The sequence below is a fragment of the Salvia splendens genome, chromosome 6 (assembly GCF_004379255.2).
Source record: "Salvia splendens isolate huo1 chromosome 6, SspV2, whole genome shotgun sequence".
NCBI classification, from domain to species: Eukaryota; Viridiplantae; Streptophyta; class Magnoliopsida; order Lamiales; family Lamiaceae; genus Salvia; species Salvia splendens.
The window spans coordinates 9,135,480-9,149,841 of record NC_056037.1 but is presented as its reverse complement, the minus strand read 5'-3'; the positions used below and the strand labels follow the sequence as shown (position 1 = coordinate 9,149,841).

The 14,362-nt window shown below is 40.3% G+C and overlaps 1 protein-coding gene, 1 long non-coding RNA gene and 1 pseudogene across 2 annotated transcripts; 1 reads left to right on the top strand and 2 right to left on the bottom strand.

Annotated features, from left to right (window-relative positions):
• Window positions 1-4,958: 4,958 nt before the first annotated feature.
• On the bottom strand, window positions 4,959-7,621 carry LOC121808743 (annotated as a pseudogene).
• A 1,462-nt stretch (window positions 7,622-9,083) lies between these two features.
• On the top strand, window positions 9,084-9,848 carry LOC121807489. The gene is made up of 2 exons (XR_006051827.1): window positions 9,084-9,351; window positions 9,465-9,848. It is a non-coding gene; the product is annotated as an uncharacterized LOC121807489 (long non-coding RNA).
• Window positions 9,849-10,182: 334 nt separating this feature from the next.
• LOC121806823 (ras-related protein RABA1f-like) lies at window positions 10,183-12,765 on the bottom strand. Its single transcript, XM_042206975.1, has 2 exons — window positions 12,430-12,765; window positions 10,183-10,984 (listed from the first exon to the last, which is right to left on the bottom strand). The coding sequence occupies exons 1-2, from the start codon at window positions 12,648-12,650 to the stop codon at window positions 10,552-10,554; spliced, it is 654 nt and encodes a 217-aa protein (XP_042062909.1). The 5' UTR covers window positions 12,651-12,765; the 3' UTR covers window positions 10,183-10,551.
• Window positions 12,766-14,362: the final 1,597 nt, after the last annotated feature.

The window sequence follows — 14,362 nt, the reverse complement described above, 5'->3', positions numbered from 1 at the left end:
TTTGGCTTTCGAGATGGATCCCCATGTTCGACCAGTGAACCGGTTGAACTAGTGAACCAGTAACGACTCTGATTCGCTTGTCGGTCCGGTTTTTAAAACATTGGTTCCAATACCTCTGATTTGGTCAAAGATGAACTACATGTGTACAACTGACATCTCATGATCTCATCTACCCAATCAATTATACTTGTACTATTGTTTATTAATATTATATTAATAATTTTTACATAGTTGACGTCAGACGAGCGGCCTTGAATGCATGCGAAATTTAATAATTGTGCTACGAAACTCTAACGAGAAGTATTTTTTTCAATACTATGATATTTTAAATAGGTAAATGAAATAGAGATAAAAAATCAGACCCAAAAAAAAATAGAAGAGATGAGTTATGTTTGTTGGCAAAGAACTAAGAGCATCCACAACTGTGCTCTTACCAACGGCACGGTTGTAGGCCCGACCACACTTTTTCTGTCTGCTCTCTGGCAAGAGCACAACACCCATAGTTGTGCTCTTCCGCAAGGACGAGCACAATTAATTTAAAATTCAATTACATAAAAACATTTCCATAATACTAAAATTCATTAAAATACCACAATAAGAGCATCCACAACCGTGCTCTTGCCAGCGGCACGGTTGTGGGCCCGGGCGGTACTATTCATGCCTGCTCTCTGGCAAGAGCACAACACCCACAACTGTGCTCTTCCGCAAGGACGAGCACAATTAATTTAATATTCAATTAAACATAAACATTTCCATAATACTAAAATTCATTAAAAAAACATAAATAATATTACAAATGACAAATAAAATAAAAAACGACATAATTAAAATCCTAAAAATTAAAAATTACATAATTAAAATACTAAAAATTAAAAAAAACCACTACTCGTTGCCGAATTTCGCCCACATGTGTTTGATTAGGTCTTCTTGTAGCTGAATGTGGGTTCGGGTATCGCGCATTGTGTGCCTTGTCTCGATCCTCTGGCCAACCGTCGTATGCTCACCTCGGCGTGGGGGAGACCTCGTTGTTGATCTTCCGGCTTCATCCTCATCGTAGAAGCTAGCCGTCCTTGGCCCTTCGTCGGCTATAATCATGTTGTGTAAGATAATACACGTGAACATGATGTCGGCGATATTATTCACGTACCACAGCCGAGTCGGGGCCTTCACAATGTTAAATCGGGCTTGAAGGACCCCGAAGGCTCTTTCAACGTCTTTCCGCGCGGACTCTTGACGCTGCGCAAAAAGAACCCGCCTCGGGTCGTGCGGGTTGTGGAGCGTCTTCACGAACGTCGACCACCTTAGGTAGATACCATCAGCGAGATAGTAACCCATGTGGTATGTATTTCCGTTGATGGTGAAGTCGATCGCCGGTGCTACACCATTCATCACATCATTGAAGAGTGGTGAAGAATAGAGCACGTTCAAGTCGTTGCTGGCTCCGGCAACGCCGAAATATGCATGCCAAATCCATAGGCGGTAGTCGGCGACCGCCTCAAGGATAAGTGTTGGGCCGCCGCCTTTGTGACCGCTTAAGTGTTGCCCCCTCCAAGCATTCGGGCAATTCTTCCACCTCCAATGCATGAAGTCAATGCTGCCAAGCATTCCGGGGAAGCCATGGACTGATTCGTGAAGACGCAGCAACCGTTGGCAATCATCGGTGCTGGGTGCCCGAAGGAATTCATCCCCGAAAGCTGAACGAACGCCCTCGCAAAAATTCTTTAGACAAAGGAATCCAGTGGACTCACCGATATGTAAATACTCGTCGAAGATGTCGGTCGTTTTCCCAGTAGTGAGTTGTCGGATGGCACACGTACACTTCTGCAACGGAGTGATACTTTGCCGGCCGGCTGCATCTTGACCTGTTTGGAAGAATTCAACACGTGCGGAAAGTGTGTTGACAATTCGCATGAACAAGCGCTTTGACATGCGAAAACGGCGCCTGAAGTAATCTGCCGGAAACCGCGGCTGGTCAGCAAAGTAGTCGGCAACGAGCCTTTCGTGGGCTCCCTCCCGGTCACGATGGATGTAGCGCCGATTTGATCTGGTTCGTTGAGGAGGAGGAGGAGGAGCGGGGGTATTCACCGCGACATATGCTTCGTAAGCGGCACGATGTTGTTCGTAGTATTCTTGTTCTTCGCGTTCCGCTTCCGCCATAATATGGGTGAAATCCATTTGAGGTTTTGAATGAGGGATGAATGTGTTGATAGTTTGTATGAGAATTTTAAGAATGAGAGATGAATGGGATATGAATTGATGTGATAAATGGATGATGAATGTGTGTATTTATAGATGATTTTGGGGGGAAAAAAAAACTCAAAAAAATTCAGAAAAAATGGGGAAAAAATGGCCATATTTTTGGGATTTGGAAAAAAAAATATAATCATTTTATATAATTTAAAAATGATTTTTAAAATAAAAATAATAATAATTCAAAGGCAACGGCTATGCCATTGCCCAATCATAAGCCGCCACGTCGCCTGCTCGCTGGCACGGCGCTACTCGATGCATCTAGCAGCGCCGTGCCAGCTGCGGCGGTCCTCGTCCTCGCCGCTGGCACGAACGACGGTCTTCACTCCCACCACCGTTGTGGATGCTCTAAATATTACAAATTACAAATAAAATAAAAAAGACATAATTAAAATCTTAAAAATTAAAAATTACATAATTAAAAACCTAAAAATTAAAAATTACATAATTAAACTCCTAAAAATAAAAAATTACATGATTATTGGCTAATATTACCCGAGGAAGACTACGCATCCGGCGGCACCAACCTCAATTATTTTTTGAGACACAATATCATGTCCTCGTGCATTTGAAGTTGCGTGGGGGTCATAGTTGACCTATCGGCCATATTGAGTTGGGCCAAAAGGGCCCACAACGAGTTGTTCGGGGGTGGAGGTGGAACATAGGGTGCGGGTTCGGGGGCGGGGGCCGATGGAGTCGCGGAGCGCCGGCGGTCGGCCGCCGCCTTCTTCCTTCCTTGCGTTCGGCGTTGGGAACCGCTTGGTCCGGCGTCGAGGCTACCCAAGTTAGCTCCGGCGAGTTGGCTAGCCACTTCTTTGGAGCCAGAGTCGGATAGGGATACTGACCTTGACCGTTTGGAGGAGCCGCTAGAGGAGGATGTTACGCCTCCCATATACCTCGGGTGGAACCGCATTTCCCGCCAAACGTTGAGGTACTTGAACGACTTACCGTTCAAGGATTGGTAGGTGCTCAGCGCGGCAGTGATGATGTCGACCTCGCTCCGGCCGCTCACGGCATTCCGCGACTCCTGGAGGAAATAGCCATTGAACTTGCTAATTTCTTCGTTGGCTCGGCCGATGCAGTTGCGCACCATACTCTCGTTGCGCACGATCGTTCCCGGCGGCCGGTTTGCATTGTACCGGCGAGAGACGCGCCACCAAAAGTGATTGCCGGATTGTTTCGTGCCAACCGCCGCATCTTCGGAGATTCGAAGTACGCCTTGAACAATTTATCCATCTCCGACGGAGTGTACAGTGTGCGGACACCGGCGCGAGTAAGAGGAGTCGGAGTTTGGGAAGGGGCGGTCGACCTAGGCTCCGGTGTCCACCCGTATCGCCCTTCGGAGGCACCTTGGTCGTCGATTGGGTATGGCCGGTAGCCACCCGGAACGGCCGAATCTTGGGTGAGAGGAGGGGCCGAATATTCCGTTTCCGGACTAGGAAACGGTTGTCCCCCGAACCATTGGGGGTTCCAACCGTGAGAGGGCGGGTTGTCATCGCCTTGGCCGGACATTGTTAGGGTATGAGAGAATGAAGATGAAAATGGATATGGGAGAATGAAGATGAGAATGGATATTGGAGAATGAAGATAAGAATTGTGTAGTTTGATGTGATTTTTTGGGTGTGAAAGTGAGGGTATTTATAGATGAAAGTGTGTATTTTTGGGGGAAAAAAATATTAAAAAAAATTTGTAAAAAACGGTAATAAACGGTTATAATTTTTTTGGGAAGTGAAAATTTTTTTTTGTTATTTTTTATCGGTTTTTTTAATTAAAAACCGATTTTAAATAAAAAAAATTTTTTTTTGAAGGCAACGGCTATGCCGTTGCCCAATCCCGTGCCACCACGTCAGCTGCTCGCTGGCGCGGCGCTGCTCGATGCATCGAGCAGCACCGTGCCAGCAGCGGTGCTTCGCCTTGCCAGCGGCGCGGACGGCGGTGGCGACGGATGCCACCTCTGCGCATGCTCTAAATGACTCAAATATAATACAGCTTCCTTAGAAAAGAAATACAGACTCAAACATAATAGAAAAAAGGAAGTACTATAATTTTTCAGATTGCATCCAAGAAGTTTAACAATTGTATTGCTATCTAAGCTACACATTACAAAATAATCATTATTTACCTGTACAGAAAAAATATTCCATTGGTCCCATTAATATTAGAGCATTTGTTTAGAGTATAAAGATTAAATATTTAGTGAGTGAAATAAGTGAGAATAAAATAAAAGAGAATAAAGTAGATAAATAATCAGATGAAAATAAAAAATAATAATAAAATATGAAAGGGTAAAGCAAAAAAGAGAAAAAAAGTAAGAAAGATTAAATGTATTGAATTTCATGAGAAAATGGCATGACTTATTAACTATAATGGGACGGTCTAAAAAGGAATATAATTCAAGACTAATAGGACAAAGAAAGTACGAATTTAGAAGTACTTTTGTGCTTGGTAATATGCAACGGTGCTTAATCATATCCGCGTAAAAATATTGGAATGAAGATACTAGTACTGTACTTGAATACAAATTACAACATATATAAGCTGCACACATCAACTAGCTAATTACTAGTAGTAATTACTACTACAAGGTAGCTAAAATGCTTAACACATAGTGTAAGCAATGGCTGAAGCAGAAGAGTTAAAGGTGGGCTTCAATGTTTTCTTATTGGAACAACTGAAATAGATTGAAATCGGCGTGCAGGTGGATGCTTTTATAGGAAGACCTCAATAACAGACCTCAACCTTAAAACTGAATGAATCTTGTAAAATTTGAAGCCAGCAGCAAAGAAGAGCTTAGCCCACTCTTTCTCACTTCTCTCTTTTCCAGTTAGACAAGTCATCATTAGCACATCAAGCAACAACTGAGTTTCAGTTTCCTTACCTCTTTCATTCTTATCATCCAAACTCATATCAATTACAATCAACTTCCCACCCTTCCTGTCCTTGCTCCCAATTATAGCTTCCTTGCATTGCACTTCTCCAGTATTTTCATACATTCTTCATCCCTCCAATTATGCAATATCCACTGTTAACAAATTAATTACTAAATAGCGACGTTGTACGGATCAATTAATTTTATTATGTAGCTTGAGTAGCACTGCATCAGCATGAGGGACGGAGTCGACCATGTCCCCACTAACATACCTCAAATTTTGTGAGGGCTCCAAGTGAGCAACAACATGCGTAAGATCCAACACCGTAGCTTTCAAGGTGTCTTCGCCAGTGTCCCTGCGCCTCCACCACACTTTCCAACCCCTCGAAAACTTGCCTACACTCTTTCACTAGTACGCTCACCACCAATCTCGAATCATTACACATTGCTGCATTAAACAACTGATTCCACCTTTGCTCGATCCCAGCATACTCCCATAGTGTTTTCCCATGTTTGAATACAAATGAAGAGCTGCATTCATTCCCAAACCATTCACTCAAGTGATGCAATGGATCCATGAAGCTACCTTCAAGCATCGTGAGAGCATAAGGAGCCACGCTCGAGGGCTCGTCTCTCAACAGAAGGCGGGAAGCCAGTGTGATGCAGTAAGCCTCTTCCTCATCCTCATTCTTGTCACACAACTTTGACTTTTTCAAAAGTGGACTAGAATCCGCATGAGGCGGTGGAGGGCGTCGTTGAGGAAGTGTTATATGCTGGCCGTGTTTGTGGACGACATCGGGTATGCCTAATTGAACCGCGCATTTTAGCGACATGGAGTTTATGTATTGGTAGATGTGGTTCAATACATGAGCTTCAGAGTCTAGGAAATGTCATTTTTGGGAGAAGTAGTTGTTTCTCCAAATTAAAGAACGTGATACTCAAAATGGCAATTTTTTGGGTGATAATTGTTCTTATCATCTAGCTAACGGGTTATTATGTAATCAAATTCTCTGCATGAAATGTTGTACTAGTTTATTACTCCATAATGTTATGGGACCATTCCTTTTATCTTTAATGATAACGTCAATTTAGTGGAAAAGAGACACATTTGTTAGAGAGCTTGAGACTCGTGAGGACCCCACAAACTTGTTTTAAATATGTTACTGAAGATCAATTGTTTAGTTATCAATACTAATCATTCCTCGTCCTCTTTGTTAAAGTGAGAGATTAATAAAATCTCGCCCCCTTTGTCTCTCTCAATTCAAAAAATATAGTAGTATTTAAATTCGAATTTTGACTTTTCTATAACATCGATTTCGTCGATTCGCTGGCTTCACGAAGTGATATTTATATTCAATAGTACACTTGATACATGCTAAAGTTAAGAAAAAATTAAAGGTGACAAGTTTGAGTAATTAAGACTAGGGCTTAATTTAATTACTCTGTTGAGCCTCTGGTGGGCTGAGTTGGAGTTGGAGTTGGATTGGTCTTGTGCTAGGCTTGCTTCTAACGGGCTGGGTTGTGTTCTGGTAATAAATTTTCAAAAAGCCTAATTGGAGCCCACTATAAATGATAACCCTGGTCCATATTTCATTTCTCTTATGGATCAGTCCGGAACTGACACACAATGGGCTTGCAGCAGCAACATGTGGTTTATGTACATAACATAGCCATAACATTAAACCACATGGGAACTTTAACAATAGTTGGCCCTCAAATCCGCAATTCAATTAGGCATACCCGATGCCATCCACAAACACAATAAGCCTATCACACTTTGTGAATTGGCCAACGCCCTCTCCATCAACAAAGCCTAATCCCCCACATGATGCGAATTCTAGTCCATTTCAACATCTTCGACAAGGTTAAGACCGCTAACAAGGGCTTCGCGCCTCTTGCTGAGAGACGAGCCCTTGAGCTTCGCCCCTCTCGCACTCCTCGGGATTCATGCCATCATGGTGGATCCATTCCATCATGTGGCCGAGTGGTTTAAAGATGAGTTCCCATTCCCAACTCCGTTCTTCACCAGAAACGGGAAAACTATGTGGGAGTTTGGGGAGAATTATGAGGGTTGGGATAAAGTGTTTAATGAGGGAATGTCTAGTGATTCACAGTTTGTGAGCAGCATACTTGTTAATGTATGCAAGCATGTTATTTAGGGCTCGTTTGATTAGATGAGTAGAGTAGGAAAAGGATGGAAAATGCTGACGTAGACCTTTCTAACCATCGTTTGTTTGCATTTGTTGTTTTTTATCAAGCCCGTTTGAAAAAACACGGCCCGTTTGAAATTAATGTTAGCTACCCATATTCAATTGGTAACTCTAACCCCCAAAAAAGAAGGTTTAGTGAGACAGAGTTTCATTGTTTGAAAAAGACTCCCCCTCTTCTTCCCCTTTTACCCTCTCTCTCCATCCTCATTGTTGCTCGAAGGCCACTGCAAAAACGCAGCAAATACGCCATAGCTGCAAAGAAAACTCCATACAGGTCAGTAAATCCAACCATTTTTGTTGTTGCGTAGACATTCGAGCTCGACGCTCTCCGTCGTGGGTAGATGGTTGTTGTCTGCAACATCTATGAATGACCCCCAATTTGATTAGACATGCAAATGAGATTAGATTTGAATTATATGGTGTTTTATTTGGTGCAGGTTCTACAGTTCAATTGTAATTAGGATTGTTACTAAATTCTATTATGTTATTCCCGTTTTTTATGTCTATTTGTGATTTGTACATAAAATGAATAATTTTTCCGTTTTCATAGAGTTAGTTACTTTGTTAGATGAATGTTAATACAAACTTTGAAATTTTTTTAGGGAATGGATGAAAGAATCATTATATATTTTCTGGACATATTGATGAGTGGATCGTACATGTAAGCATAAATTGTAAAGCTATTGAATAGATTTACTACTTTAAAATAAGTAATCTACATAATAAATAATAATATATATAATGCAAAATAAGTAATACCATATCTAAACTCACGGCTACTCAAATCAAATAATAAAATAAACTAAAACTACAACTAACACAAAATATTATAAGCCGAAAGAAATTGCATATAAGCTGAAAAATGATACTTTAACGTGACAAAATGACATAAAACTGATAAAATGATACTTTTACCCGATAGAATGATACTTTCAGCCTATAGAATGATACTTTCAGCCGATAGAATGATAGTTATTTTTGGTGTATAAAATGACATTTTTGTTTAATAAAATGATACTTTTATCTTATAAAATGATAATCTAAGCGGATAAAATGACAGTTAGCTTATAAAAATGATAGTTTAGCTGGAGAAATTGCATATAAGCTGAAAAATGATACTTTAACGTGACAAAATGACATAAAACTGATAAAATGATACTTTTGCCCGATAGAATGATACTTTCAGCCTATAGAATGATACTTTCAGCCGATAGAATGATAGGTATTTTTGGTGTATAAAATGACATTTTTGTTTAATAAAATGATACTTTTACCTTATAAAATGATAATCTAAGCGGATAAATAGCTTTTTCCATCCTAAACCTGGGACGGTGCGCAGCAGTGTTGAAACTTCAGTGCGCTTAGCACTTAGGTCAAACTCGTACCCGATACGGGTTGTTAAAGTGTCTAGACGCTGGTCGTGTGCCCAGTCAAATTTACCCGACGATGACTGATTAAGCAATACAAAAATGCAACGAGAATTAGTAAGCAAATTTACCTTGGTCGTGTGCCCAGTCAAAGACGTCGGCTTGTGCTCGACGGTAATTATTTGCCGGCCAAGAGGTGTTGGGCGTCTCCTTTTGGCGGGACTGCTAAGCAGATTTTAGAGAAGGCGGTAGTGAAAAATTTGGGGTAGATCCAAATTATAAATGCTACTTTTGATAAAGGGCAAATTGGAAATTAATGTAATGTGTTAGGGATAAATATGTCATGCAAACCAATAAAACATGCTTCCAACTAATCCAATCAAACACTGATGTTGCCCACATGTTCCAACACAACTCAACGAACCAAACTCCATTATGCATAATATACACTACCACAAACATTAAGTTAGCAACACAACCCTTCAAAAATTTGTATTTGCTACTCATCTAATCAAACGAACCCTTAGGGTTTGGAGAGTGTGGTGGATGTTGCTGGGGGCACAGGGGTGGTGGCTGGCTCGTTTCCGGACATGAAATGCGTTGTGCTCGACCTTCCACGAGTGGTTGATGGGCTTGAGGGGTCTGAGAATCTGAGGTTTGTAGGTGGTGACATGTTTGAGTTCATTCCTCCTGCTGATTACGGAAATTGGTGTTGATTTAAGATTATTATATGTGAATTTGAGGTGGTTTATTTAATTATTTTTGCAGTAGATACTCCACAACTGGAGTGAAGAAGATTGTGCTAGGATATTGAAAAAATGCAAAGAAGCAATAGGTGGGATTGGGAATGGTGGGAAAGTGATAATTGTGGATGTGGTTGTGGATTGTGGGAAACAAGAGCATACTGCCTTTCAAACTCAGCTGTCTTTTTGATGTGCTGACGATGACTGTGTTGGCCGGAAAAGAGAGAACTGAGAAAGAGTGGGCTCACCTCTTTTCTTCAGCTGGCTTCCAAAATTATAAAATCACTCCTATCTTAGGATTGAGGTCTGTAATTGAAGTATTTCCATGATTATCTAATAATGTTGGTGTATGCTTCGGTACTAGTTAATTCTTCAATTCTGTAGTAGTATATCATAATTTATCTTTTTATTTTGTAGTATGCTTTAACAGAGCCAAGCCAGCAATGCGTTGATCTGAATTGTCACTTCAAGCAATAATTTATAGAATTTCTAAGGTACAAAAGTTTTTGGAGAGAATACAAATACTTATATTTATACATAATTGGAGAATTAGTCAAAATTGATTCTTGATAATCCCAAATTCTGCTCAATTCCAACTATATACAGCATGAACGTCAGAACACCAATACGGTTGGGTACAGCATGATTATCTAAACACAAATTTTAAAGATAACTTAATCAATCAGTTTTATAAAAGAAGAGAAGCAAATTCCCATTTCAATATATGAGAGTGAAAGATGAGATTTGGACACAACAATTTTAAGGTTCATTGAAATAAAATCACACTTCACAATTAGAGTACAAGAATGGGGTCGCTTCCGAATACATGTCTAAATTCAAACCTAGAGCATTCAAATATATGTAAGTAAAGAATCTATAAGAGTCTCACACTACTATAATAATACGAATTCAAGGGGCCGAATGATAAACACGAACATGAGGAAGTGACTACGAATGAATCTTTGCTCCACACTGTCTACAAAATCCGGACAAATGTGGTGTGCACATCAACAACGAGTGGCAGCCTAGTAGTCCCAGGTCACCCGTGTGTATACTGAAATCGTAATCTCGCTATAGTAAAATATGGAACGGCTGTAGACTCCTTGGTATACTCAGCCAGAGCAGCAACCACCTTTCTTTACTGCTGAAACGTCATCCTTTGATCCAACATTAATGGTCTGCCCTTTGGATATAGGGGCTGGATCATCGCCACTTTCTAGAGCTTTCCTGCTGACTACACCGTGGATCTGTGTGAGCACTTCTGTGAAGGCGCTTTCCACGTTCAGTGATTCCAGGGCAGAAGTTTCCATGAAGAATGTCTTCTCCTTTTCAGCAAAAGCTGTGGCGTCCTCTGTGGAAACAGCGCGCAGGTGTCGCAAGTCGGCCTTGTTCCCCACCAGCATTATCACGATATTTGAGTCTGTGTGATCCCTCAGCTCCTTCAACCATCTCTCTACATTTTCAAATGTAACATGGCGTGTTACATCATAGACCAACAAGGCACCAACAGCTCCACGGTAGTAAGCACTTGTGATTGCACGATATCTGGATCAAAGGATCACGAAGGGTAAGGATTTATATAGAAGCTTATCAAAAGTGCCAATATAGAGAAAGATAACTTGACACAGATGAGTGATAAATAGAGTACAATACATTAGGATTTTGAGAAAGTTCTTATTATAAACATTAATCTCAAAGAAGAGTTTCATTTCATTAGTTGACCTGAGAAAACATAGGAACGAAGGAATTCTGAAGAGACCTGAATGTCAAAACTGACATCATCAGATAAAATAAGAATCGCCATATCAAGACCAATCACCTAACCAAAGAAACATTGACAGACAGGCAGTCATCAGATAAAATTAACTCAACAAATTTGTGCAATTTGAGGGCAAAAATTCACATACATGTATGCTTCTCTTGACGCCTAAAAGCAAAAGTACTCAATGTCTTATAGAGTGATTCATAATTATATGAAAACATACAAAAGACACAATGAGGTGGCCTTTAAAATATATGTTTATTGATTACCTTCATATTACAAAACTAGGATAAATACTAAGCCTTGGATCCTAAAAGTCCAAGCACCAATGATCTCTAGACACTAATGTGAAGTTGCTCAAATTCTATTCTAGTAGGAAATGAAACACAAGTCCAGATCGCTTGCCAGGATGTGGAGAAGTTAATTCCATATACGAGTTAAAGACACATTCTTCAAAATCCCTCATCTTTCCTGTCTTCACCACTCTACTGTGACACAACTTTTAAAATTTATGTTTATTCAATAAAATAAAAAGTTACACTTGTTCCTTCAGATTACCGAACTAGGATAAATTCTAAGCCTTGGATCCTAAATCCCAGGCACCAATGATCTCAATGCGAAGTTGCTAATATTCTACTGAAGTAGAAAACGAAACACTAGTCCAGATCGCTGGCTAGGATGTGGAGACGTTTGATTCCATATAAGAGTTAAAGATATATTCTTCAAAACCCCTCTTCTTTCTCGGTCTTCACCAGTCTACCACCCAGTTAATTCTGCTAAGATCGCATTACATTTCCATTTTAAGTATATCTCGAAGACAAAATATTCATGTACACTAATTTAGCATACCTAAAACAAAAATCCATAAGTAAATCAATGAGAATTCGATCAACATCGTGTTCCGATCAACTTAAGGAGTCCAAAAATTTGTAGATCAGCTTAATCTCAAAAGAAATCTAGTTTCTTCAATAAAATGCACCGCTGATACATAATACAGAGAAATCTAAGCTCAAAAAGTGTCAGATCTAAGCAGATCATGCTATTCCCAAAAGCAATGGATCTCAGGGGAAAATAAAAATTACTTGTACAAACTTGGCATTCACATCACCGGGAAACGAAAAAATTGAAAACAAAAGGAGTGATCAGCAAAAGCAGAAGATGAGATCTCGAATTTACGAGGGCCAAAAAAGCAAAGCAGAATGAGCACAATTAAAGAGCAATGACGTACCGTTCCTGGCCAGCGGTGTCCCAAATCTGAGCCTTGATGACCTTCTCGTCGACGCGGATGCTCCGAGTGGCGAACTCGACTCCGATGGTGGACTTGGACTCCAAGCTGAACTCGTTGCGAGTGAATCTGGAGAGCAGGTTGGATTTGCCGACGCCAGAATCGCCGATGAGCACCACCTTGAACAAGTAATCGTAGTCGTCTTCTGCTCTGTAGGCGCCCATGAATGCTTGTAATGTATAGGCAGGAGAAGGGTTTAGAGAGAGAAAGAGAAAGAGAAAGAGAAAGAGAAGAGAAGAGAGAAAACGCCGAGAGAAGAGGGAGATCTATTCATACTGTTTATAGCTGCGTTTACTGTACCTACCGTTATAACCCGCTTTTTTCTTATTTTTTCTTCTTCTCTTTTCTTATTTATCGAATTTATTTTTATTCTTTTACCGTTTATTTCTCTTTCCTTTTTGAGTGAGGTGCATGTTTCAAAGTACTTTATTTCTTTTCTATATATATATATATATATATATATATATATGGTTTTGATCTATACAAAACTAGATTTAAATACAGAAACGCAGAACAATATCATAATTAGGGCACTTTTAGGTCATAATTAGGTAATTTTTAGGTCATGCTAATAAAGCATGACCTAAAACGATCTTAGCATGACATTAAATCAAAATATTATAATATGACCTAAAATTATTTAATTATGACCTTCCGTGTTTTTGGTTAATTATTGACCATTAGATCATCTAATCCTAGGGCCAAGACTTGGTCTGCATTTCTGGATTTAAACACATACTTATTTTGATCATCTCCCTATATATATATATATATATATATATATATATATAAATATTGGCCGATTTTGTTTTGAATGAAAATTTGGCGAATTTATTTACTCCGTACTCTGTATTATGAAGATAAATGAAAAGTTGAAATGTAAGAGCGACATCCGGCGTACATACCGACGGACTTCCCAAAAACACCTCCTACCACGTTATAAGGATATTCCACTGCACTGTCACGTCATAAGGACATCCCACTGCACAATGACGGATATCCACAAGGACATTCCGACAGACATCCACAATAATAAAAATGCACAAAATCACCAAATTAAACAATTTACGGAATTAAACAATTTACGGAATTAAAATTTCGGCACGAATACGGACGGAGAAAGTGCAATGATAATTTCATTAAATAAAAAAAAGTACATTTCAACAAAAAAAAAGTCTAAACAAATTACATTATAAATATCAACGACGACCCATCCGCGTCCATAGTTCTTCAATTATATCGTTCTGGAGTCGAATATGGGCTTGTCGTTGGCGCATGTCTGCAAATGCAAGGACTCGATCGGCCTCTTCATGGGGTATCTCCATACGTACATTGGCGGTGGCCACGCCGTGGCTTGGACCGGCAGCATCAACATCATCATTGGCCCAATCAGTCAGTGTTGGACCTTCATCTTCGACAATCATGTTATGCATGATAATACATGCGTACATGTTATCAGCAATGCTGTCAATATACCACAGCCGTGAAGGACCCTTCACTGCCGCCCATCGAGCCTGTAGCACACCAAATGCCCGCTCCACATCCTTGCGCGTTGCGCTGCCTCCTGACGACCCGCAAAATAGATCTTCTTTTCATCTGTTGCGCATCTGATCATCTTCACAAAGACGGGCAACATAGAGTATTTCCCATCCGCCAAATAATAGTTCATATTGTGCTGGTTGTCGTTGGCGACGAAACTGACGGCGGGGCCAACGCCCATGCACTAGTCGTTGAAAAGGGGCGACGATTGGAGGACGTTGATGTCATTGTTCGACCCGGCTACTCCAAAATACGCATGTCAAATCCAAAGCCGGTAGTCAGCTACCGCTTCAAGGATCATCGTAGGATTCTTGTCCTTGAAACCGGTAGTGAACAC